Source organism: Rhea pennata, chromosome 6, assembly GCF_028389875.1.
Source record: "Rhea pennata isolate bPtePen1 chromosome 6, bPtePen1.pri, whole genome shotgun sequence".
Classification (NCBI taxonomy): Eukaryota; Metazoa; Chordata; class Aves; order Rheiformes; family Rheidae; genus Rhea; species Rhea pennata.
In genome coordinates, this window is record NC_084668.1 from 15231450 (window position 1) to 15259074 (window position 27625).

At 39.3% G+C, this 27625-nt stretch overlaps 1 protein-coding gene across 1 annotated transcript in view; it reads left to right on the top strand.

Moving 5' to 3' along the window:
• Positions 1-27625, top strand: part of CNTNAP5 (contactin associated protein family member 5) — a 286625-nt gene that overhangs the window by 253678 nt on the left and 5322 nt on the right. The window contains exons 19-22 of the mRNA XM_062578339.1: positions 460-684; positions 15457-15587; positions 16795-16879; positions 26330-26548. Coding sequence (XP_062434323.1) covers positions 460-684; positions 15457-15587; positions 16795-16879; positions 26330-26548 — 660 coding nt within the window. The remainder of the gene's footprint in view (positions 1-459; positions 685-15456; positions 15588-16794; positions 16880-26329; positions 26549-27625) is intronic.

The window sequence follows — 27625 nt, forward strand, 5'->3', positions numbered from 1 at the left end:
ATAACAGCTTTCTTTAAAGAGATGGGAAAGAACAAATTTATTGTTGTCTTTAGTGTGGTGAGATGGAAAATATAGCCATACATATTTACTATTGGAAAACGGTGAGCAGGACATTTATTTGGCTGATGAACGTTTTAGCCTGTTCCATCATGTTCATGGAAAGCCTGCTAATTCCTGAGCAGGCTTGTGGAGCACTGATACTAGCACTGAAATAGTTTTAAGTTAGAGGGCTATCTCCATACGCTGTACGTCTCTGTGTCAAATAAATTGACTATAAGGAAAGGCCACTCTGCCTGTGTGAACAGAGAGACAGTGATGCCAGGTAGGCTGGAAATATTTTGCAGTGTGCTGCTGTCTGAGATGTGCTCTTCTGAGGCAGTCAGCTCATGTCCATGCCTGCCTGCCTGAAAAATTTGAAAATGCAGTATCTGATTTTTTCCCTTGTGTTTTTTTTTTCAGAGGTTTCTGCATTATTTGAAGCTGGCACTTCAATTACCTATCTTTTCCAAGAACCTTATCCTGTCACAAAAAATGCAAGTACTTCAAGCTCTGCCATTTACGCAGATGCTGTCATGTCCAAGGAAAACATTGCATTTAGCTTCCTTACGGCACATACTCCAAGTCTTCTGCTGTATGTCAACACCTACTTTCATGAATATTTGGCTGTGATTCTCTCCAAGAATGGTACGTGCTCTTGATTTGTTACCAAAGGGAGACCAGTGTGACTATGTTAAGTTTTTTTGTGATAAAATTTAGCACTAATTTAAGTTTGGTTCTATGTCTGCAACCTTATTAGCTTCATAGTATTCAGTTCATGCGAATGGCCATCAGTCTTGTTTATATCCCTTTATTTGGCATTCAGTGCTACGCTTGCCTATTCAGTCTTTGAATAATCATGTTTTGGGGGCTTAAAATATTGACTTTTGCTTGGCAAGACTGTACAGTAGCCATTCCTTGCTATTCATTCCACTCAGAATCCTTATACCTCTGGGATAAGGAAATGAGAAATTCCATGAATGTACAAGAATATTTGATGCAGGAATGTATTATCGGTTTATCTTCTACATCCTCTCTTGGCATGTATGTTGATCTTCAGTGTGTTCTTTCACGTGTATATGGCCAGTACTCCTGAATATTAGAGCCAGAAAACGTCAAGTGTTCTAGTTTCACTGGCTGAAACGGAAGGTATAAATCCATTTGCCATTTAAAGGTAAATGGGGTGGGTGCTTTCTGAAGCCGTGTTGAGATCTTAGAAGCATGGATCCTATCTATGTACTGTCAATAAGAGTTCAGTTCCCAAGTCCTTGCAGTGCTTTTAGAAGTCTCACTCCAGATAAACATCATTGTAGACGAATGATGATATTTGAATTATTCAAGAGCATATCAGGCACTAGAGCCATGGAAGGGATGAGTAAACACAAGGGTGAGTCACTAGCGCATGCGGCAGAACAATAGGAAGTTAATGCTATGTGGTTGAATATATCATAGAATTAATTTGACCGAATGACCGAGACCTCTCTGAAGCATTGCAAATTCCAAAATAGCTAAGGTCTCAAGTACCATCAAACAAAACTGGGGGAGGGGGGAAGAAGCTTTTATTTTCTGTATGGGCTGGGCTCTCCATCAGTTTATCTCCTGGTTATGGTATGTGGTTAGCTTTGGGTCTGGCATGGGACTTGCATCTGAGTCCCTGGCTGCAGGAGGGGCAGCTGAGGCCAGTCTGGGCCCACTGCCCCTATGTGAAGTCTCCTTGTCAGGGGAGTGGTGTGGCTTCTGAGGGACCCCTTTCCTACGTGCTGGTCACAGACCTCTGTTTCCACTTTGCTCTCTGAGGAAGGTGACACGTGTTTATGATTTTGATGCATGAGACATATGAATATTCCAGTATGGAGCTCAGAGGATCAGAAAGGTTAGTCACTCCTGAGGTGAAACCTTAGAGTCTGCTTCTCAGTTACGCTGAGATCTCTTTATGCTCCTCAGGCAATAGAAAAATAGCCTTAAAGTGAATGAAAACATAATATCCATTTAAATCACCTTTACTGCTGCCAAAGTAGTATAAAATGACCTTAGAAACACGAATCAATTGTCTTCTATTGATGAAATACAACTATTAGCAAGCTATAATTGGGAGGTCTCAGTTCAGGAAGGAGGAGCTTTAAAAGTGGTTGGGGAAGGGGTCAGGATCCGGATGCCAAGAAGTTCTTATAGTGCCTCAGCTGGAACGTGGTTTTTAAGATGAGCCAAGCATTTTGGCAGCTGCACCATCTGCAGAGCTCCTCTTTGGCTCAGCTGGAATTAGAGACCTTTGGGAAATTAGGTGGAGCAGCTCTCAGCACACTAAGAATCTGGAGGCAAATTGCAGTGGTGCTGTGGTGCTCTTCTTATCCCTGTCGCTCTGTTTACCCATTTGTAAAATGAAGATAACATTAATTTAAAGGGTTGATGAGATATCAGGCTCCAAAACCCTGGACTGTAAAATGTAGCACTGTATGAAAATAATAACTAAGGTCAGTTAGTTACCTTAACAGATGTCCCTTCCAGAGTTGCTCTGAGAATGCTTCTGTGTCATTCTTTAAAGACGGTCATTTTAGTCATGTATATCCTCTACCATTTGTCCCTCATTTAATCATTTTTAAATCTCATATCCTTTTATCTTTTAGTCTTGTTGGAATTGAAGTTATTCCAATGAAAATAATGTTCAGATATGTTACTCTTTCTTCCTCCAAGAGGTTTATGCTTGCCATAAAGTTACTGGACTATGAAAATAATGTCCTTTGTAGTATTAAAAGTGAGCACGATTCCTTCTCCATTATTGGATCTTTTTCAAGGATATTTGCTGAGACTGACAGTATATAGTACAACATAGACAGGTCTCTGCTGGATAATTGATATGTAAATAAAGATTAGGGTCCTGGTAAAATGAGAATGGGCATTCTCACTTGAGAGTTGAGCAATAATATTCTTCAACATAATCCCAAGATCCTATACACTTGTTAAGAAATAATATTGGAACAATCTATGTATACTTTAATAGTTCACAACCCACCCCCTATTTTGTAAGTATTTTCAAGGAACTACTCGCTGATTTTGTTATTTCACTTTTATATTATGCACAAAATAACTAGACAAATTCCTTAATTCAATAAAAGTGACAATGAAAAGAATGTTCTTGGTAATTCAGATTTTCCATATTAAATATTTAATATGGAAGAAGTGAAAGTGTTTGAAAGGCTTGTTCATATTTAGACTGTATTGAAAGGGGCTTATGTGGAGGTGAGCATGATTAGGTAGCTATGATCTAATCCAGACAAGCATGAAATATTCTCTGCAAAATTGATTGGTTTCAGTGAAATTAATAAATAACTGTGCTTAACCCTAAGGCACTTTCATGCAGTCTATAAAGGAGATCATGCCATTAGAAGATACAGGATGTATTGTCTGAGACAGTAGAATTATAGTATTAAAATGATTCATTTACAGTTACCCAACAGGTCCATGTCAGATCTGGCAGCAGAATTAAAATATCCTCATACCCAGTCACGACTTTATCCATTCATCACATTGCTGCTCACACAGAGTGCCCTCCCAGTGCTGGCGCGCTTGGAGATCACCTGCCTCATGAAGAATGGAAGACGTAACAGATGTTGGGTACTGCCATGTGTCAATAGAAGCTCGCGTTCTGCCTCTATACAGATGACCTTCTTCTCTCATACCTCATGTTCCATAATGCCTAGAAGCTAATGTTTCTAGAAACAGCTCCAACCCAAATAACTAATCTGTATTTCTGTAATTCTAGTCAATTAGCTCTTGTCCTGACAGCCTATGGATAAGTTTTCAAAGGTTCCCATTTTTAAAGGTGACTTAGGGATTCTTCGTGCCATTAGTTACTAATGAGGTTTCCAAATCATACAGGTACTGTTCAAAATCATACACAGTAACTTAGCAGTGTCCTCTCCTCCCCTGTCTTATATATTGTATTCATGTAATTTTTAAATACATTGCATTTCTTCCTGTCCTTGGCCTTATCAGCTTTGTGTTAGCTACCATAATTTAAAAGATCACTTTTTCTAACAATTTTTTCAGGGAATACGTGCCCTCAAGCATCTGCATCTTGTAATACTGATACATGAATCAAATGGTGAGAAATCTAGTTTGATACCATTAATCAGTATGAAGAAAGGTATTCACACATCACAGAATTGTTCCTTCTTATGATTAGGAAATACCAGGTCACTTGCTTTGTGATCTTTTCCTCTTGAGAATGATGGGGTCATTAGATTATATCGGACCTATAGACAGGGCTGTGGTGCAGCAGGTGTTCACCGTGGACGTATGCCTAAGGCTGTTGCTGCAGTGTTTGGTGAAAGGCTGGTCATCCAAAAGGTCTGTGTGAAATGATACCAGTGACGTGCTAGTGTCGTCTTCAGTAGTGAGCTCCCAGGGGACTGGTCCCTGCGCTGCCTGGAGATAAGCTCTGCTGGAGAACTGGGACTTGTTCAGGGGAAAAGAGCCTGCTTCCCTGCTCACAACCCCATTGATCGCACATCTGAAAGAATAACCGTACAGTAATCGTTAGCAGTATATTTTTAGTATCAGTGCAGTGGAAGTTTCAAATGATACTGCCCACTAAGCTACAGAAAATGGGTAAAGAGCTCTAGCCTTCTTTTGTGTGTCAGTCGACATGATAAGTCATTCATGGTATGGAAGCTGCGGCCAAGAAAGGAGAAATATTTTTTTTTATTTCCCAGGCTAACTTTTTCACTATACATTTTGGGTAATTTACGTGGTTTCACAAAATAACAAGTAACTCAATATTATAATCCACTTGCCTTGATCTCTAAAGAGAGTAATTGATTGGTGAAAAAAAAAAAACTTAGGAGACAGAAACTATTAGTGCCTCTCCTTTATCATTCTTCCTTCCCCCCTACAGTAATCAAATATGATATGGATAGGAAGAAGTATGTCGCCTAGAAAATATTTCCACAAGCTTTTGATTCTCGATGTTTCTCGGTGGCTTTTTCTGGGCACACCATGTGATTCCTAATCTGGAAAAACAGCAGATAGCTAGCATCAAATAAAAGAGATAGAATCTTGAGCTATCCTAGAGTGATTGAAAATGTATCTGAATTTATTATCTGATCTCATGAGGAACTAAACAATTTGAGCCTTTTTTTCTTTGTTTCTGTCCAGTACTGATTGCCATCACAGTGAGTTCTGTTCTCAATTTCTTTGGGAGAGCAAGACTCTGAAATTGCATAGGAAAGATTAAAGATGAGGAGGAAAAGCACAGTCGAAAACAAAAGTACAAACAAAAACAGCTTGACTAATTCTTCTGCAAAGTATTTGATATTCAGAATATAGTAACCAGAACTAGATCAATCCCACTGTCCTGTCCTATAAAGTTTTTAAATCAGCTAGTGTTTGAAATAAGTGGGTATAGTAGCCAAAAGCTGCAATAGTGATGGGGTAAATTAACACTCTGGAAAAAAAAAAGGAGAGAGAACAGTTAAAATAGCAATGAGAAGCTGTTGATTTTTTCATTTTTAATAAATGAGTAATCTACTGTAATCTCTTGCCTTGCCTTGCATCTCCAACAACTTGTCTTGGCAAAAACAAAGCTTTTGTCATTCAGATGTAAAGAAAGGCAAAAACTAGTAGACCCTTTGGGGAAATGAATCTTTTGGTTCTGTTCATGCTGTACACTCTGGGATATGATGGGGCAAATCTAAAATTGTTAGGTAAAGTGTATTCACTGAGACATTGTGGGGCGTTGGTGATGATTTTTAAATCTTCACTGTTTCTTAGGGCTTTATGGCCTTGTGGGCTTTAAATGTGTGATATGGAACATCTCTCACACTAAGTGGATAGCATAGGACATAATTAACTGCAGCGGAAAGAGCCCCTAAGAAATAGTACTGCTAGTGCAATGTCTTGTCGTCTGAGAACACCTTCTGATTTAAAGGGTTTTAACACCCACTGAACAACCCTCACAGTTCATGCAGCTGTGAAGTGGAAAGTGGTGCCAAGATTCAGGTACAGTCAATTTTAGCAGATCGGGAGCAGGAAACCAAGTCTTGTTGGGAAGTGTGGAAGATAGTTTTGTTGAGGAGACCAGTTCTCAAGCAACAGTCCGTGAGTGCTTGAGATTTGTTCCTAGTCTAGCTGTGCTTCACATTCATTAGATGTTTTCAAATGCCATGCAGGAATATATCTTCTAAGGATCGTTCCAAGCCATAGCTGTTATTGGCCCTGAAATCTTAATTGCTGGAGCAGGCGACAGTGAGGTTTTGGTGAGGAATGGTGAATGTAAAAGAAAGTGTTCTCAGACCTGCGTGTCAGTAAATGGGAGCCTGTCTTATGTTATCATGAGTAGGAGATGGCAGGAGATTCCCCAGCCATTTTTTCTGTTAAATAGAAGAACCTTTCTTTAGAAACACTTCTCATCCTTTGGATGTTTCTCTGCTGAAAGCATGTTTCACAGAAAATGGAAATGCTGATGAGAGTTTTCTGTTCAAATCTGGCACTAATAAGTCTTTGAGGCAGTAGGCAGACTTGACATTCATTTTTTCTTTTCTTCAGCATATGGTACTCTAAATCTCTGACTGTGGAAGACTTATTTGAAAGGGGAAGCAGCCACAACATTTAGCCAATGACTCTGGCAGGTTTCTTTATCTTCTATCCAAGAAGAGAGAACTGAGAGGTCTGTTTCATTAGCTCAATTCCTGGAAATATTTGTACTCACTAAGATCATTTTGAATTACTAAAGGGCCAAAAGATGCTCTGGAGACCCACAAGGGAAAAACAAGGGAACGGTAATTGGATTACATTGAGCAGGAAAGGCTGAGCATGCAGTTCATAACTGATCTGTGTTCTACATATATGCAGGCTGATTTTGAACTTACTGGTATCTGGCAGAAAACTCCAGACTGATGTCTGCAAATAAACAGCTAGGAAGAAAGTGTACATTCCCTTTTGCTTGGAGGAGGTGTTTATCTCCTGCAAGATCTAAGCACCAAGCTCGCATCTTACAAGTGAAAAGTAATTTTTACTGTTGAGTTTTGAGGAGCTATCCTCAAAGGAGTTAGAGAGAAAGCTGGAGGAGACTAGTCACAAGCTTTTATTTTTAAATGGAAATTGCAGATGCATATATGCTCTTTAGCAATTTTGAAATGAGGGCCTTTTCAGAACCAATTTTTCCCCAAAACTTTGGCCATGGGGATTACTTTTATCTGATTCTCAGTTATTCAGAAGTTGTGAATTATCTCTGCTGTAGATGTAGAGAGTTGAGAACAGGCAGCACTGTTACCAGTAACAGTATAGTGGTTTTCACACCACAGAGCCCAAATTAACAAGCCCAGTGAGAACTAACCTGGGTCCAAGAAAACTTACTTCTGCATCTTGTTTGTTGTATCCCTACTAGTGTGCTAATTTTTCCCCTAACAAATCCATTATGCTGGCTGTTCCAGTGGACAATTAAAAGATGACTTCACCATTCTTTCATGATTTAAAATGGAAAGGTTCGCAGGAAAGGTTTCAGGCTATCATTCCTCAAAATGGATAAATTAAGAATTGAATAATTATGCATTTGAAGGTAAAGTAGTGAAAGGAAATATGTAAACATGTATTTTGCTCCAGATGAGCAAATGATACCATTGTATCAGATTGATACAGATTGTATCAGATTACCAGATGAGTAATGATACCATTATATGGCTTCTGTGCTAGGACTGTTGTTAAATAATTGTTTCATCCTTGCTGTAGGTTTCCTTTTTTTTTTTTTTTTTTTTTTTTTTCCTCTTCTTCTTCTTAAGACTTAAAAGCACAGGAATTGGTTCTTTGTCTGACAGTGGCTCTTTGACTTGTTATGAAACTCAAATATTGCTCTTGGGAATTTGCAATAATTAGGAGAATGTTGCAGGTGAGAGAGTCCAACTTCTTCAATCACAGAGGCTGGCAAAACTTACGAAATATTAGGCAGTGTTTAGATGGACCTATTGGTCAGAGGAATCGAATATTTCTCAGATATTCGTAACCAGCTGGGCACTATCTGCAGAGCTTAACGCAGCTCAGGTGACCATTAACCTCAGAAAGTCGTGAATCCATGCACAAAGTCCTACACTGCCTTTGTTATGAGCTATGAATAAAGAGGAGATTTGAGAAAAGAGATATATGATTTTATTTTAGTTTTATTTAAAAGCTTTCTTGCTGTTGTGGTCCAGAGATACCATATAGTGCACAACTTGATTGTTTCTTTTTTTTTTCTTGTCTACTGCTTCCATGTTCTTGTTTTCAGGGCATCATGGTGATTTGTTAGGCCAGCAGGTATCTGTACTGCCAAAACTGAAACAGGAATGATTGAAAGAGCCACATGGAAACTACAGGCTGGGATCTCAGAGAGGGCATGTTGGCAGGAATTCCTTGGCATATAGGATCTCAGTCTTCTCTCCCTGTGAGCTGTTTGCACAGAGTTAGTGATAATACATAATTTGCAAAGCCAGGATGAACTTGTGGAATATAATTTATAGGATGATACATTATCTTTCATTCACTGGAAAAGAATAAAGGCTCTTCCTACCAGCCTGACTGCTACACTAGCCTTAAAAGAAAACTCCAGTGTAAGATCAAAGCCTGGCAAGGAGTTTTTTGTACATACAAATACAAGTAAACCATATGGCCTACTGAATGTCTGTCCACAAGAAGACTGATGGCGTCCAGTGCCTATTTAAAGACAGGAGCAGAGATCTGAACATCAGATCCAATAGTACTATATAGATAGCCTTTGTTAATGAAAGGCCTTAAAGTAATTTTTAAAATACCAATGAATGTGTAGAAATGGTACAGGTTCAAAATTACCAGTATCAATCTCACCACTGGAAAGTGGAACATTTCAAGAAGTTTTAACTGAATCTGATGCACTTAACTCTTCTCTTCATCTTTACACTGAGTTACCTCTGGGAAAAAAAGTAATTAATACAGCATCAGTGTTGAAGAAAAACTCAGCCAGTTCCCACACCACAAAGAAGTAGCTAGGAATAGAGTGATAATGCTGACTAATAATATATTGTTGTCCCACATGTGTGGGATAGCTCTGTCCCCGTTTTAGGCTCAGCCATACCAGTATGGATATGACTTGTTTCATTTAGAGGAATGTAGCCTTTGAAATCACTAGCCTAACTTCTGTGTTACTCACTGTTTGCCACTCACTATTTGCATTGTGAGCTCTATGACTATCGTCTTCTGAGTCATCTTTTAGATTTTTAACATTTTCTAGCTTTGGAGCAAGAAGCATCTGCCAGTTCCTTTTTAATTGCTGGTTAGTCTGTGTTACGTCAACTGGCTGCTGGTGGATGCGAGACATCTACCAAGGTTAAACACATCTGTCAGTCACATAAGGGAACTAACTACCACTGCTGTTGTTTAAGTGACATTCTCAATCTGGCTCCAGGTGCCTAGTGGCATTAGAAAGTCGTGGGCCTCCAGATAGGCACCTTTTGATAGTATTTTCTTTCTTTCTTTTCTTTCTCTCTCTCTCTCTCTCTCTCTTTTTTTTTTTTTTTTTTTAAGTTGAAGAAGTGCACTGTGAAAATGTGTTATTTTATAGGCAGGCCTGAATATGATCTCTAAATTCTGAGCGCCTCAGGCTTTAAGTAGAAGGCATTCAAATTAGCACTTGTTTTCTTTATTGCCCTAAGAGATTACAAAAAGTTGAGAGTTGCTGTTTTTCCTTTATCACATAAAACAATGTCATCTGAACAAACCCAGTCGCTGAGCAATCATATCAGCAAACATATTCAGAAGCTTTTCCTCTTCATTTTCTCTGAGCAAAACAAATAGCAAGAGCCACCTCCTAAAAATGTGCAAGTACTTTCTTAGTTAAAAGCTGCTGGACGCTTAAGAGATAGGGCCTGTTATTTTGAATCACCAGCTGCACTTCCACTGAACAGTAAATTTACTGAGTAAATGTCCCTGAGGAGAAACTGCTAATTAAGGAGCAGGTTTCTTAGCCAGCTGTTCCTAACTAGGAAAGGGGTAGTTCATTTTTAAATATCTAGGCTGTAAAGAGGGAGTACTGTTGCAGTGAAGCTGCACAAGGTGCCAGGGAGGTAATTTGTGGTAGAGATGACTGAAAACCGCCATCCGCTACTCTACAATCAGGAATGAGCAAACAATATTTCCATGTTGCAATTTGCAAATAAGCTAGATATTTTAGATTTTTTTCATAATAGCAATATCAATAATTTCACTAATATTCCCCACCGCTTGTTTAATTGGTGCCTTCCATAATTATTTGCTCTTTTAGCAATAGTTCAGGTGAGTGCTGTGGTTAACATCTTATAATCAGCCAAGGACACCTGCCTGTTTGAGACAGGATCAGTTGGTCCTTAACTCCAGTGTTTCTTCTGGGACAAGGGGGTGTGCAGAGGTGATCTGAGGTCCTTAGCCTAAAGAAACGTTTGATCGTTTCACACAGGCACTCACTCATTTCTCCCAGATCAGAGTTGTCAGCTGCCCTGATTTGAATTATTTTTCCTGATGTTACGCAACCGTGGTAAAAGTTGTACTTTTTACATGTGCCACCCTCACGTGCTCCCTGAACGTGAGCTCCCTGAGCTTCTCTGAGGGGCGCAAGATGTCTTGCCAGCTGTTCCAGCTAGTTTAAGTCATTTTTAAGTCATTAAAAAGTGTTACTGAAGTTGTTATAAATGTTGGGTTCAATATGGGCTCATTTAAAACCAATTTCTGTAAGTAAAGGTCCTGCAGAGAAGCCTCAGACTCCAAGGGCAGGTTGTTCCTTTCCTTACCATTTGGTTCTTCAAGATAAAATGACATAGGACCTATAGTCCTGGTGATACATGTGACAAGAACCTTGCTTACAGTTGACTGATTAATAGACCAAATTCCTGAGATCCGTTTTTTGCTTCCTGCAGAGCTGCTTTAGCCTTTCTATCAAATACCCAGCACTGAGTGAGATCTTTCAAGTAAGGAAGTCTTTTTATGAGCCAGAAAACTCACAGTAATGTTTTCCTGTGTTTCCTTTTTCAGCCAAAAATTTAGAAATTTCTGTTTGTTTTTCAAAACAAGCTTTTGCAGTTCAAGTCTGATGTAAAGGCAGTGGGTATAGGTCACAGAGCCACGAGGTGTTTCGGACATTCCCCTTGACACAGGCAAGAGAAAAAGGACTCTCTTGTAGAAATATTCAATCAGAAAATGATCTGGACATGTAATGTGTGATATCATGACCAAGATACTTCTTCACACTGTAGTTTGGGAATATTTTTAATTCAGAGCAAGCACCTTGAAATCTCTACACAACATAATGTCCTTATCACTGGACTCAAGAACTGCTACTACATCTATCTTGTCCTCAGTAAAAGAAAGTAGAAGCAGTTTGAAAGCACCAGGCTATTCCTGTAGCTGCTTGGAGGCTGGTTATGCTCACACTGATCGTTAGTGTACTGCTAGCAAGTACTAACCCTGGTCTCCACTACTGGTAAAAGTATATGCTGTGGGTGTTTTGTTTCAGAAACATCGTCCTTTACCTAAGCACCAGCATGGGATGGCATAAATACTGCTCTTCTGTCTGCATTTCCCAGAACTTCCCTCTGCACAAGGGGAGACCAGGATTTCTGTTAAAATGGCTCTGTAGTTGTTTTATATCAGCAGAGAGATGCCATTCAGTCCTACAGTCATGGGTTATATTACTGCAGGTTACAGATTAAAGACTACAGTGTTTGTCACAAACCTGCTTTGGTGGTAGTAGAAGTCTCATCGTGGCAGCACTGAACTCCATGAGGACTCATCTCCTCCAGAAATGGAGGGAAGAAGAGGTTGTGCTGCATGCTGTCACACTGCAGCAAAACTGTGCCTCCACTCAGGCTGTTTTTAGAGCTAGCACAGTATGTCTCTGTCTGATGGACCTGTAGGATCTGAGGGACAACTACAATAATTAAGTGTGAATCTGCTCTTACCTAACACAGCTTGGGTAATATCTCCAGAAAAATTTCTCAGCCCAAGGCCAGGAACATGATACCTCCCTCTTTCCTTGCTTCCCTCTCTCATGTACTTAATAGAAATTGCCACCAGCCATTGCGCATAAATTAGAGAAGGAAGAAACCACAACAGGCAGTGCCTTGCTTGAGCATCATGACACTCCAGGTGTGCATGCTCAGACATGAGGAGCTGAAAAGAGGTTGACTTGCATGACTGCAACAAGACTGCCAGAAATTATGCTGCTTATGATTAGTGTGAATCCCTGCTATGAGGCAGAAATGATGCAAAAATTGGAGTAGAACTGTTTATGCACAGATTTTTATTTGGAGTTAGTGACGCTAGGAGGATGTGATGGAGAAAGTCAGTGAACTAGATAATCAAAATTCAGAGGCCAAAAAAACCTTCTTAGTAATAATTTTAATTAATAATCCATTTATTTTCCCCATCAAGTGTTTCTGTGTAGCAAAATGGCAGTATAATCTGTTAGACAAAAAAATGATTCTGTACTCTGCCAACAGGAAAAGGTTTGGTGCTGAATGCAAGCCAGAATCAGTTCTATGCTACACTAGTGTAAATTCCAAAGTAAATCTGGAGAGATGATCTCAGGTACTTCTGATTTGTATTAATGCAAGTTTGATCTCAGGCAAAATGCCAATTTGAATTCAGTGGTTTTTAAGAGGAGCTGTCCAAAAAAAATTTTTTTGTCATTGAAGTTCAAAAGCAATTTGATAAAATTAAGATGCTACTGCCTGATCCCTTTAATGATATAAAGTAAAATTGTATCAATATAGCAAGTAGATCAGTTCTTCATGGATGTCAGGAACCTCCTCCATTGTCTCCAAACAAACAGAGCAGATAATTTTCTGGTTTAAATTGATTTTCCCTGATAGAGTCAGTGGGTATGCCCCCATTTGCAGTTGCTGAGAACCTGGATAGATTATATCTCTTGCTGGATCTCTTTGAACATAGATGTGCTGGTTAATGACCTGGACATAGTAGCACCGTTCGTGTTTTATACATTGATGTGCTCATAGCATCCCAAAAGAGTAGACAAATATTTTCGCATGTGAGCTAAGTGAGTAGTATGAGGTCAGAGACCAAATCTAGGCCGTGTTTCATTGTTCGTGCTATTCCCCTTTCAAAAGTTCTGCTTCAGACGTGTGCGACTGATACACCAGACAGCCTGTAAAATACTTCGGGGACATTGTTTTCAGTTTGGACCAAACCATCATTTATCACAGTGAGTCTCCACTTCTTCTGTGTGGCTGTCTAAGCTATTGTGCGCAGGGTCAGGCAACCTTCACTTCCATTCTTTTTTTTTTTTTTTTTTTTTCCTAAAGTGAGTAAAGTGACATCTGTTCCTTGTTGATGAGTGTTTTGTTCAGTACCAGAAAATGAGATTGTGTTTTAGACAATTTGGACCTTTGAGTGGGTTGTTAATGCTGATGCACTTCAGCTCCTCATCTTGGTCATGCAATGAAGGGAGCTCTGCACTGTGATTCAGGATAGCTGAATCAGGACCTGTATTATCACACTAAATAATTTAGAAGTTTTTACTGACCTTGATCTATTCCCAAATTACCCTCTAACATCCATGACTGTGTGTAAGAAAAGAAAAATGCATTTTAACTCTTTTTTTTTCTTTTCACTTTAAAATCTCACCTGATCCAGTAGACCTCTCAGTCAGCTAAAAATCCTTCATCCTAGTAGCTCATTCTCATTTTCCCTCTCATCTTTGGAAGTGTCGACTTTATCCTGCAAAGCTTAGAGAGAGACAGTGTTCTTCTGAGATATATTGAATGTTGCAAAAAGCACAGCTGTTAAGAGCCTGAGCTGCAAACACCCTGGCAAGGAAAGAGGAGGATGGATGACCTTGCTTGGACTTTGGTCCAATCTGGAAGGACTGCTGACATCACTGTGAGCTGCATAGGGTGGCAGAATTCCCTCTCTGCAGCAGGTTTATGCATAGTTTTAAACTCCATTGTAAAGTGAATTTACAGTAGCTTGTACAACAGCAGAGCTGACTTTATTGAGGCTGAAAGGAATGGGTGTGTCTACACTATGTAGAGAAGTGGAACTACTCTGTGTCCCCCCCTCACCAACTCTAGACCTGAAATCAGGCTTTCAGCGTTAATATTGCAGAGCACAGGAGCTCAGTAGCCCTGTTCATTCACCTCACTTAAAAGCAAGGCTGCAGCTGGGGGTCAGAGATGTTGGATAATGTTGCAGTGCAGCATGCAAGTGCGGCGGCTCCCTCCGATTTACCCGGGAGTTCCCTGATGTGGCACTGCACTGCGACATATGTACAAGTGTTATCTCTGCAAAGGTTGAAACAAGTCCTAGAACTAAAATTATGTGAAAATATCCATCAGTGACAGTCATTCAGTCGGGCCCCATCACAGGTAGTATTTGCCTGCAAAATCTAGTGATGCTTGGACTATTTTGAACTTGCTGTAGCAAAAGCACCGAAATGGAAGGAGATAGGAGTTTTTTACGATGATTTTCAGAACCTGGTATAAGTGAAGGACCCTCTGCTTAGAGGTTATGGTGCTGTCAGCATTCATTTTCTCCTTAGAGACTGTAACAAAATAGCCCTGGAGAAACTTTTTAACTCTGTAGTGCCACTGCTATTCCAGGTTGTTCGGTTACTGCTGTTTAAAAAGATCCCCCAAATTCACGGAATATTTCTCTCTCTGGTACTTAATGCCCAGAAAAGTAAACTCAAATGGATTCTATATTTTCTTTTGTCATTTGTGGAGGGATCAAAGTTAATATTGAATGCCTCAATGTCTTAGGCATTTTGATTTATTATAGTACTTTTATTTATCAGAAGCTCTAGGAAGCCACAATGTTTTTTTTTCTACAAAGACTGAAAGAGATGTTTGGTATTCATTTTGTTGATAGGAATTATATGGATCTTTGCAAATAGGTTAAAAAAACAGAGTCGAAGTGATCTGGAAATCTGGACCTTTAAATGTTTGAAATGAAAAAATGTAATTCGTTCAGTTTTCACTGTCGTCTGTATTGCCCATTATGTCTTGATGGAAACAAATGATAAAATCAACTAATACTACTTTAATAGAACAGAGCAAGACCTGCATGCCCTCTGGTGGAAGTGATTCTTCACCGTCTAATATAGATCAGCTCTTGCTGCAGTGGTAAATGTCTGACCTGTGGACAGACAGACTCCCCTTTGATATACTTAGTTACTCAATGGCATTATATTTCTCCACAGCGGAGTTTGTTAGCTGGTAAGAAGGGAAAACCCTTCCACTGTATTTTTTCTTTATACTTTTCTTTATAGCTTGAATTCTTTCCTTTATCTTCAAACTTCTTCTTGAATTTTTAACCTAGCTGCTCCTTTATAATAGAAACAAAATGAGAGTTGCATGTTGTTTAAACATATTGAGCAGTATCTCATTATGGACACAGGTTTTATAGGTAGAACTGTGCTCTGCTTTTAAGGAAGTTTACAGGTCCGATACAAGCTAAGTAAGGATGGACTTCTCATTTTCACCATTGACTCCGGAAACTTTGCCAACCGAGAGCTGCACCACGTGAAGATTAACAGAGAAGGCAGAGAACTCATTATTCAGGTATCACGTCTATATGTGGTGGCTTATTTTCAGGGCTTATACATCCCTTATACATGTTCAGTGTTGAATAATACTTCTTGCCACAAACAGACCCACTGGTTTTAAATGCCTGCTCACCAGTAGGAGGCAAAGGTTTCACACTGATCTGATGAAACTAAAGCTGATTGAACAGCAGATCAGCCGTGTGGGTTAGACCAAAGCTTCTTCTAGACCACAGTTTGCCCAGCCACAGCATCAGAGTGCCCAGCAGATGGGTTTTCTGCAGAGTGACCATTATTTTGTCTCTGGCAATCTGTGAATTAGGAAGTATCATTTCATTTGAGATATATGTCCCAAGGAAGGATGTGTCTCATAGTTTACATCTCCTCACAGCAGAGGAGAGACTGAGGGTACGCAGTGTGTGGCTGTCATGTGTGTGACCATCGACCATGCCCTACCCCTTTGACGGGGCAAGTCTGGCCTTCGGTGCACAGAACCAGCTGTGGCTGGAGATGAGAAGCCCTCCTCCGCCCTGTTTCTCTGCCTCACCTGTTTTTCCAAGGCAGAGAGAAGAGTACCTTCTTACTCTCCTTCTGCTTTCCTTCCTAGGTTAATTACAGTGATTCAAATTACAAAATTTGCTAGATCTGAATGGCAGCATCTAAAGAGAAGCCATGTGTGAGTGAAGGAATAGAAGGAAACACAGGGTTTCTTTCCTCTACAGTTTCCATTTCTGGGTGGTAAAATGATACACAGTTAACACAGTGACTACCTAGGCCTGATTATTTAGGAAGGAGGATTATGCTAACAGTCAGGGTTTACCTCACGTACCAGTCTTCTATTGCCATGCCGCATTGTGGTTTTCTTCTGTGCAAAACTAATTCTCCACCACACATTTCTAGAGAGGCCTCCTTTGATTGTGTTCTGATGTGAATAGATGTAGATTTTATGAAATATGGGGATTTTGGTGTCAAACATTTTAAGCTTTTCTGCAGGGGAAGTTTCTTTAAAGCCCATTATATGACTACTATGGTGCACCCTTAAACTTCTCATGCAAAAATCAAAGCATGTTCACTTTGCTATCTTTAGGAACTGAATCACACTTGGAGGCAGGATTAACTTCTTTGCAGCTGAGAGCATTCCCACAAGTACACAGAATAGAGAAAGCTTTAGGAGGTATCTATATGCTGTTGTAATGAACTGATTCTGTTGTAATGACTTCTTCCAGGTTGATCAAGTTCTCAAACTCAAACACAACTTTTCTGAGATTGATTTTAAGGCCATCAAATCACTCACCTTGGGCAAGGTCACAGGTATGTTCCACTAAAAATATTCCTGATCCCTCAGTTGTTATAGTACTGCAGTAACCTGTGCTGGGGTTTTAAATAAATTGGGTTTTGTTTGGCTGGTTTTAACTGTAAGGATTGGCCTGAACATTCCGATACTGCTATTTATATAGCTCATCAATGTAAAAATTTGGCAACTTTGTTTATTTGCACTAATAACAATACTAACTTCTCCCATTACTCACTCTACTAAGGTGATTCACACACACTGTGTGACTGCACAGGGTGGTATCTTGGCCTAATGATGTCATTTTGCTGACCATAGCTTGCTGCTGTCATGTGGTTGGTCATCTCTGTTTCCTAATGATAAGGAGAAGAGAGTTGTGAGCCTTCATCCTCTCTAGCCTTTTTACACTCTCTGTCCTTATCCATTTGAATTCTGCAAGAAATGTTTGCGTTATATATAGTACTGAGGCCACCATGCTGCAGGTTGTACGCATGGACCTTCTTCATCTTTGTCATTTCCTGCTGCAGAGCCAGCACAAAGCCAGTACAAAGCCAGGAAAACTTTACACAGAAATTCAGGAAGTAGAACACTCCTATTTTGTTGTCAAGTACGTTATATTACTTTGTGTAAGTTTCTCAGTCATTCCCAGTAAGAATCTAATTGCTTCCTTGGTTATGCACATTTTAGTCCTTTGTTAGAATTGGACCTCTCTATCAAGCCTGCCATCTGTTTCATTGTTGCAATTTATATGCTTTATGAATAGCACCCAAAATCTGCAGAACCAGTAGCTAGACAGAAACAATAGACATCCACTAGTCTTTCCTTGTAAATTATAATTGTATGTAATGAAATCACTGCATTCTGCATCATGTTTTGCTAAGCAGATTAAGGTCAGGAACTGATTTTGCCCTTAATTATATCCAATGTTTAGAATGTAGCAGTCTTCCAAGCCTTTGAGGACAGGTTTGAGGACTTGACACCTTTCAGACCAGGTCACAGCTAAACTGTTATCTCATTTTGCTGATGGTTAGTTATAGTGCTGAAAACCTAGAAGAGCAATCAATGAACAAGAGCTTTTCCAAAAAAACAAGATGGAACATAGCACAGTTACTTTTAAGAATGTATCCAGCAATTTGAGATAGCACAGCTTGGAGAGAAACTAGATTTAGTCACATAAATGGGCTCAGTTTTGCAACCACAAGATTTTTCCAAACCTAGAAAGTCCAGATTCATCTCCAGAGGTGTGATATTCAGTACCGCTGAACACCACAGATTTTTCTGTAGACATCTTTCAATGAACACATCCTTCTTCTGTTTCTTATTCCTTGTCCCACGTTTCTTGGGATTTTTTATTAATAATAATAACAGCAACAACTGTGGTTTATATTCTGTAACGTCACTAAAGCCATAAGCCTGCTCATTCGAATGGTTAGAGATCTTATTGTTCTGCCAGCAATCGCACAGATCAGCCAAGCAAGTCATTCTAATTCCATCCTAATAGTAATTTAGTTTCTTCTTCTTATATTAAATTAATTTCCTGATTTTTTTTCTTCCATGTCAGGACTTTATTTGCCATGTTTCTCCCACAGCTGTAGCTGTGCCTGAGTAGAGGCCTTATGGCATCACAGAACGACAGCATCGCTGAGGTGAGAAGGCACCTCTGGAGATAAGCTAGTCCAACACCCCTGACACAAAGCAGAGTCAATGAGTGCAGGTTGCTCACGGCCATGTTCAGATGGTGTTTGAATATCTCCAAGGATGGGGATTCCAAAATCTCTCTGATTAAACCTGCTCTAGTGTTTGACCACTCTCACAATAAAAAACTCTTTCTTATGTTTAAATGGAATTTCCTGTATTTTGCTTTGTGCCCCTTGCTTCTAGCCTATTCACTAGCCTATTCTATTCCTAGTACGCCAGCATGCCTGGTACGTGAAGTGTCTGGCTCTGTCTTGTTTACTCCTCCCTATCAGATATTCACACACGTTTATAAGATCCCCTGGGCCTTCTCTTCCCCAGGCTGAAATGTCCTCACTCTCTCAGCCTCTCCCTGTATGTTAAATGGTCCAGTCCCTTCTTTGTGGCACCTTCGCTGGACTCACTCCAGTAGGTCTGTGTCTCTTTTGTACTGGGGATTCCGGAAGTGGAAACAGCACTACAGATGTGGCCTCATAAGGGCTGAGTAGAGGGGAAGGATCACTTCACTCGCTCTGCTGTCAATCCTTTTCCTGATGCAGCTCAGGACGCTGTTGTCCTTCTTTGCCACAATTACAATTGCTGGCTCATGGTCAACTTACTGTTCACTAGAACCCTGAGGTCCTTTTCTGCCAAGCTGCTCTTCAGCTAGACGGCCGTGAGCCTGTACGGGTGCTTGGCGTTATTCTTCTCCAGACTCTGCATTTCCCTTTATTGAACTTCATGAGTTTCCTGTTAGCCCATTTCTTCAGCCTGCTGAACGGTGGCACAAACATCTGGTGTATCAACCACTCTTCCTAGTTTTGTTTCATCTGCAAACTGAGGTTGCACTCTGTCCCACCACTGGAAAAAAAAAAGTACTGCTATGAAGTCATCATGTTGCCTCATTGTATCAAGATTAGAGCTTCATATTGTCATTTTAGGTATACAGAATTTTTAATTTTTAAAACATGTCCTTTCATCATGTACTATCACATGGTTAAAATAAAAATGTTAACCATAGCTTCTTTTAATGATGGTTCACCAACAGGTGAATACTGGTGACCTAAACCAATATACTTCAATTTCTTCTTTGTCTTGTTCATCAACCTCTTCCCCTCAGTAAAAGGATAGGCTTCGAGAGGAATGTGATGCTTAGAAGTAGATGTAGAATTTTTGTAGCATCTATTTTGGATTCCAGTGGAATTTAGGTGCCTAAAGGCATTCATTAAGGACATGTAACTGTCATATTGGAAAAGAATCATATAGAAAACTGTCTGTCTTACATGTCTTTCATATCTGTATTACACTTCTGAAAATCTGTCTTCCTCTTTCCTTATCACAGGACTGTTCATTTGCCTGCTCCAACAGTCCGATCCTGGCTGCTTAACCAGATACATCTCCTTTTCTTCTTTCTGCACTCCACCATTCATTTCCCACTAGCTGAGAAATCTCTAAGAGAGCTTCTGGCAGGAGATCATAAAAGATTAAAACCTCTTCCTTGTCAGATTTTCTTATGATAACCATGTTAGCACAGCTGTAATTCTTGAAAAGTGCAGTTTTATGCAATGACTGGTTTTTAAATTACCATGTGATTTCTTTCCATTACCCTTCCTTTAGCCAAAAGCTGCTTACACACTTACATTTTTTTTCTGCTTTTGAAATGTGCTATATTTTCCAATGGTTTCACTACACCCAGCTTTGAATTCCTGGAAAAAGCCCTCCTTTTAAGCCAGAGGGAACTCACCTGGAATTCAAAACAGGGCCACTCACTCTGCCACAGCCTGCTTGAATGACCTTGGGCAAGCCATTTATGTGCAGATTTTAAGGTAAGTGGGCATTTTATTCCCAATGAAACCAATCTGAGCTTTAGTATCTCTGTTCTCTATCAATAAAGCATGGATAATAGAACATCCCTGCATCAGAGGGGTGCTAGAAGGAGAAAAGCATTAAAGACTGTGATGACAGTTCAGATCCCTCGGTAATGGGGCCATATAACTGCCTTTGAAAGATCGATCTGAATATAAGTGTGGCTTTGAAGACAAGGGAATAAAAAGAAGCAGCATTCAAGTAGCCCACAGACATATATTGAATTTGTCCTTACCATATCCCATAGTTGTAGAGAAATACTGTTATCCCAAGGCTTGTTGCCATTTTGTTTTCACCCCTACAACGTGAAGGCACAAACAAACCTATCCAAAGCTCATCAGTATCAGTGGGAGTCTTTCCATGGACTTCAGTGAATATTGGATTCAGGTTCCAAGTGGGGTCATACAGTTTATGGGAAAGCCATAGTGAAATCTCAACTAGAGTTCCAGTTCGTTTGCTCTAAGTACTTTCTTGCAGAGATCACAGTGCTGTGCTTAACCATGCGATCTCCATTGGCAATCTGGCCTAATTGTGAAGTTGGCTCTACTTTGAGCAAGGAATTACACTGCATGACCTCCAGAGGTGTCTTTCAACTTAAATTATTCTGCAAATCTCTGAACTCAGATCAGATTTACCCAGGACACATGTGCATATGTTTAGGTCTTGCCTAGAAAAATTACTATCTCAATAGAAAATATCATTTGTTTGTTTTGGTTTTGACCGTACGATTCACAAGCATCTGAATAGTAGTTCTTTTCTACCTCATAAAGTGTCTGGTGTTGAAGAAGGAAAGGATGAAAAAAAAAGGATCTGAAACAAACTCTAGTTTGGTGCTGGAGTTCTTTATTTCCAATTTAAACTAGTAATATCAACTCAGAAGTGCCTAAGACATGAGCATGTTTGCAACAGCTTTTAGTGCCTATTTTTTGCACACACTTTGAGAAGTGCTTATTGTGCCCCAACATGCCTACCAATATGGTAGAGTACAACTCTATTTTTAGGAAATAGTTTTTCAACTTTCTCTGCTGAGTTGTGCATAAGCTAGTATACAACAACGGCTGCAAGAGATAAAGGCTGGATTTCATTGAAGGACCTTATCAGGAAAAAAATCTCATAGATATGTTATAGATCTAAAATTATCTTTCTTCCTAGTAGCCTAGTATAAAGCATTTGGGAAAATCAAAATAGCTACTGAGGATAGAAGAGGAGAAAAGTCTGGAATCAAGATGGCAGCAGTTAAAGATAAACTGAGAAAAATGGGCAATATCAGGCACTTTATCAATCCAGGGTCCGAACCAATAATACCATCAATAATACTAGTCTTTTTAAAAAAGAGATCAAGTCTGTTAGACTTTCCCCCAGCAATATCACTTACCTTATGATCATAATGACATGTTTGAATTTCTGTTTTCTTGAATATAATATTTTCTAAATAAATGTTCAGGGTCTTCTGCTTCTCTCCAGACATTGCATCTCTAGTTTGAATTCTTACTATCTGAATTGTTTTAAGGAGAATATTTTTTGTACATCTCTCCATTTTCTTGAATATTTTCTTTTTAACGTAGACAGTGTTTTGAGCCCATGTAAAATCACATAGGCCTGACTGTGCTGTGACAGATTAGGATTCAGATGTCAAGAATTCTGACATCTAATGCATTTCGCATCACCATCCGGAGCAGTGCTTTATTTTCAATGGCAAACGATCTTGAAGAAAATATATAAAAAGCATGTCTGAAATTATCTCAGCTGAGGGTAATGGAACAAAAATTCTCAAGCATTCACAGGGCACAAAACACTTCATTGTCATAAAGCAAAACCCGGAGTACTCTACTCATTCCTTTGGAAAAAATTTCCTAAAGGAAAAAATGCCTTTACTTTGCCCTTGCTATCTCTTGCACTTTAATAAGTGTTTCAGAGGTGCACTGAAGGCTTGGAGCCTTGTCTCGACCTGAAGTTCATTTTTCCTCTAGAAAAGGCCAAACTGAGAAGAAAGGACTAGTGGCACTTAACAGTTTGGTTAGGAAAAAATCATTGCATTTTTCATGGCAGATTCACACCAGGAACCGAGATTTTCCCAAAGATGTTTTTTTGTGGGTTGCAGTCTACTCCAAGATCTGCTTTCTGCCCTTTATAAATTGATGATTGATATTAATAATGCTCACTGAGGTTGTTGAAGGACACAGCAGTATATTTTTCCAGGTAACTACCAAGTACCTGCTAATCAACTGTATTTTTTTGAGACAGATGCAGTGTGGAGACTACAAGATTATCTTTTACTTCTAGGTCACTGAATCAAATTTAGCGACAGCAGCTGAGAAGTAATCTTGCCAATGCTGTTCACCATCTTGGCCAAATGAGGTGACAGATATAGTTTAACTCTCACAAAAAGCATCTTTTTATTAGTCAGGCTTTAAAAGAGGACAATTGATGCTTTAGCTTACAGAGTAAATTATCTTTTCCACCTGAACCAATGATTCACTTTAAGTTAAGTAATTAATTAGGGCACAGGCATTAATAACTAATGATATGTTTGCTCTCACTGAAGTTAATAACAGTAATCCTATTAAGAAATGATGGGCCTGCTTGGATGTTAGAAGCCCACAAATAAACTTGCAACTCTGGTTTAAACTTCTCAGTGGCTTGAAATTAACTTTTAGAAAGAAAGAACAAAAGACATTGAATAAAGTTAATGGTCTCATTTTCCATAATACTGTCTTCAGAAAGAAGGCCTTCTGAGCCACTTTCCCTGCACATGCAGGACATTTTAATTTCTCTTTGATTCCAGTTATCTCTCATATTTATGTTGTCCTTTACTATGTTCTAATTTGCTTATACATTGCTGAAAAGCGTAATGCTCTGTCCTGGAGAAATCCAGTGGAATTCCATTTACGATGAAAATTATTCCCCTTTACTGAGCTATTAACATTTAAAATTGCTTTATATATTTTAAATTTTGTTCCAAATGTGTAGTAAATGGCAGCAGTAGACAAAGAAACAGTCATAGAACAGATTGTCTGTTTTGGAGAGCAGGAATGAATCAACTGATAAATGATGTTCATACAGTCAGAAAAGTTTCAGAAATATAACTATTAGGCCTAATCCTCATTTTCAAGGAAAGCCACCGCAAATAGATGAAAACCAGATAACAAGAGAGCAAGAACAATGCAAAATGTAGCAAGCCGTGACACTGCAGACAGTTTTCAGGGAGTAACTGGAGGGCTCGGCCAAAAGACAGATCAACGTATGCATAAATCAGCAGAGAAAGCTGAAGAGTTATTTCCTAAAAATATGAGTAAACTAAAATTGTGTAGAATGAGCAGTTAAATTACTCAAAAGCTGAAAAAGTCTGCCTTCTCAACCTCCACACAGAAAAATCATCCAAAGTGACTCAGTCTCCAGGACTGAGAATAGAAGTGCGATGCTAAAATATCAGAAGACCAGACCAAAGCATCAGCAGCAATTGGGTTTAATTTTCCAAGACAGTGAAGTGCATGGAAAGATTCACATAGCTACAAGGTCAGAGGAAGGCCGTTCTAACATCTCATATGACTTTGGTACAACACAGGCCTTGGAACTTCACTGAATTATTACTCTAACTGAGCACAATGTCCCATAATGAAAAGACATTTTATCATGATTTAAAGACTTCGAGTAGCAGAGTGGTCTACAACCTTTAATAAGCCTTTCACACAGCTAGTCATGCCATAACCACAGATTTACATTATCCACTCAAGAATTGAGAGGGCAGCACAAGTCATTTGCACCCAAGCTGCACAGGACTGCCCTTGAGTTCGGTGAAAGCTCCACACTGAAAGCTCTAAGATGTGCACCCAAAGGCATATAATTGAGAAAACTGTAGCTGTGCCCACACAGTTTTTACCATCAGACTCTGAAGTTGTTTTCCATTTGTTATTTGATTTTTTTTTCTTTTTTTTCTTTCAAATTTCAAACTGTTCAACAGCAAATCTTCTAATTCTCATTTGTGCTGAGCTTACTTTGACAGAAGACTACTGGAATTGGCTCTTAATTTGCCTTAAAAAAAATAACCTTCAGAAGTACTGTATCAGACTTCTCAAGCTGCTGTACCGTGAAAAGAGAATTCATTATTTCTTAGGTTTTACCTTTTGCACATTGGGGCAGAACAGAGCAATTTAGATTGCCTGATGTCTAAAAGATACAACAAATCTACTTTTTGTGTCAGAACTGAGAAAACAGGAAAGACTGAGAATTGGGAATATCTACAAAGAGTTTTCTAAATTCAACAAAGACGCCAAATATGGTAAATTAGTCTTTTTAATTTTAGGTAAGCCTTCCTGAGAAACTTAGAGATGATTCTTTGTCCGTTTTTTAACAGCCCCATCCCAAAATGTCATGACAAGCTTGAATGCATTCCAGCCACACAGTCTGAGCACACTTAGAGAAGAGCTAATGTGAACCTCCTTAAAATTGTGGTTTTTTCACTGTCTCCCTTCCCATCTCTCTTTTTGGTTTCCCACAGCCCAGAGGTTGTCCCTGGGTCAGTTCTGGTAGTGACAGCCTCTGCAGACTAAACTTCTTTCCTATACAAGACCCTTGAGAGTGAGAGCTCATGCTACACCTTGCATTGCTGGGAAAGTCAAACTATTCCATGTTAGGTTTCCATAAAGGCATTATTCAAACATAATTACTAAACCTTTCTTGGCTAAATCCCTCTGACTGCATCATGTAACAGTCACAAAGTTAATATGTGATTTGGGCTAATTTTGAGATTTCTACATATTTTCTTTCTACATGAAAGACGTGTATATAGAGGTGTTAAAATAGTGTTACTTAGGAAAATCAGGCATTAAGACATCAAGGGAACGTTTACTTTTTTCCTAAATTCTTTTGGCCGAGGGCTTGTGAAATCATTGTATTTGAATGGTAGTGGAAAAATCGCACTTTCTTTTAAGGTTTGCCATCTTATTCTTTGAAACCATGAACATAAACTTGAAAAGCTAGGAATCCTCTTTTTCCAATGATATTAGAAGTATTTCCAATATTTTCAATGCTGATTTTTTTTTTTATTATTGCCAGGTGATTTTTGGATTACTATTGATGATTTTTGGATAACTATTGATAGCATATGTGTGCACATGAGTGGATTTTGTCTTGTTTGACTGACCTTGATATAAGGCTCATCATGTCGCAGACCTCTGAGCAGTGTGAATTTCAATTTCTGGAAAGTAAATAATATGAGGGCTTAGAGAAAAGAGAAGATGACTTCACTGTCCTTCACTGACTTTCCCAAACAACCTTTGATCTTAAAACATTCAGAGCTAAATAAAAAGCACATGCCTTTGAATTGGCTTTCTCTTTCTGAAGTTCAAATGAATACAGACACATGAATTAATTGTGCTGTATCATCTGCAGCTGGAAAAGAGCATGGAGACACTGGGTTTGGTTTTGATTTAGAAAAAAATAAGCTACAATTTTGCATTTTATTTTTTTCACCTAATAGGGCTAGTGCACTGACAGCCTGGCTCATAATTAGGAGGATTCCTAAGGAATGTTGTTAACAGATGCAACAAAATTAATCATCGTCATCCCCAGGATCCTGTGATAGCCAGTGTTACTATTTTTACTGTTTATTATTTTTTTTTATCCTGTTTAATAGTACCTATGATGTGTTAGATACTTTCTAGGTAGTAGAGAAAATAGGTAAGGAAAGAAGCACAATGCAGACTTTTATATATCTAAGTCAGCTTGATTCAACAAAAGTAGTATTGCAGGGGATAGACTGCGGATAAGAGCCTTATGGGTCAGGCCAATGAGAACTTGTAGGATTGAGAAAGAACTCCCGTGGTTTGGAGGAAGAGAAGTAAATGAGTAGGCAAGGCAAAAAGGAACTTTTTCTTTATGTGCCTTCCTGACACAGACAATTCTCAGACTGTTTTCCTGTTGTGCTGCAGATAGTTTGTCACTGGACCCCGAAGTCTCAAAGGCAAATGCCTATGGCTTCACTGGCTGCCTGTCCTCTGTTCAGTACAATCACATTGCTCCACTGAAAGCTGCCTTACGCCATCCCAGCATTGCGCCCGTGACTATCAAAGGCTCCTTGACTGAGTCAAGCTGTGCATCCATAGTGGAAGCTGATGTGAACACCGTAACCACGATATATTCCTCATCAGGTACGTTCTGCCAAGAGGGGAAAGGAATTTAAAGAACATTGTGGAATTAGGTTTCCTTCTTTTTTGCTGTGACAAAATTGTAGTAATACAGAAATAGAACTGGGAAGCCTTTTCTGTCAGTATAAAGAGTGTTAAGGATAGGCTTTCAAACTATCCAAGAGCCCTTTAAAAGTCACTGTACTAAAGCAAGTACTAAGACCAAGTTTCTGCATTGCCAAAACCACACCTACAATAGTGTGGTGATTATAGGAAAGAAGTCCTGAAGCTGTAGTGGAAACTGAAGTATGGGTATGCACATGATTTGCCATTCCCATCCACTCTGGATGGCTCCAGTGCCGCTGCTTGGAGGAAAATGTGTTACCATGGTTTCTTATCCCATGGTGATCAGCAACAGGAATCATATGACAAGAAGTTGAATTTTCCCCATTCCTCACCACAAGGAACAAGAACCCTGTGTAAAAACCCCTGGGCTCATGTACATGACTTCCACCGAATGCTCGTCCTTTTATTCTCTCAGGCTAGAGGGAAGGAGCATTACTTGAGTGGTTCTAGTAAGATGATCCCAACAAGTATGTTTATTTTTTGCAATCCTGAAACTGCCCTCTGGGAATATTAAGTATTTTGCATATGTGTATTTGTATGTAGAGAAGGAAACTTAGAGCAGCTGGGAGTGTTGTCACCAGAAATGGGGACAATCAAATTGCTGCTTTAGTCACGAGTGGATATGGCAGAATTCCTGACAAGAAATAGATGCGAATTATGAATTATTTTTTGGCCCTTAAATTATGAAGCCGCTTTCTCTTCTCTGATAACTATTAAAACTCTGTGTTGTATCTTAATATGATTCCTTTGACATTTGTACTTGCATCAAATCCCAATTTCCTGCAGCTTCTGCCTATGATATTCAACAGAAAACAAATTATGCTATTAGCGTTCTGCATAGAGAAAAAGGCTGCTGATTACTCTGTGGAGTACTTCTCCCCTCCCCACCCCCACACTTTTCTCTACCCTGAGTTGTCTAAGTTATCTGCTCCGATGGACTGGAGAAATGTGGCTTGTAAATAGCGAATGGGTGAG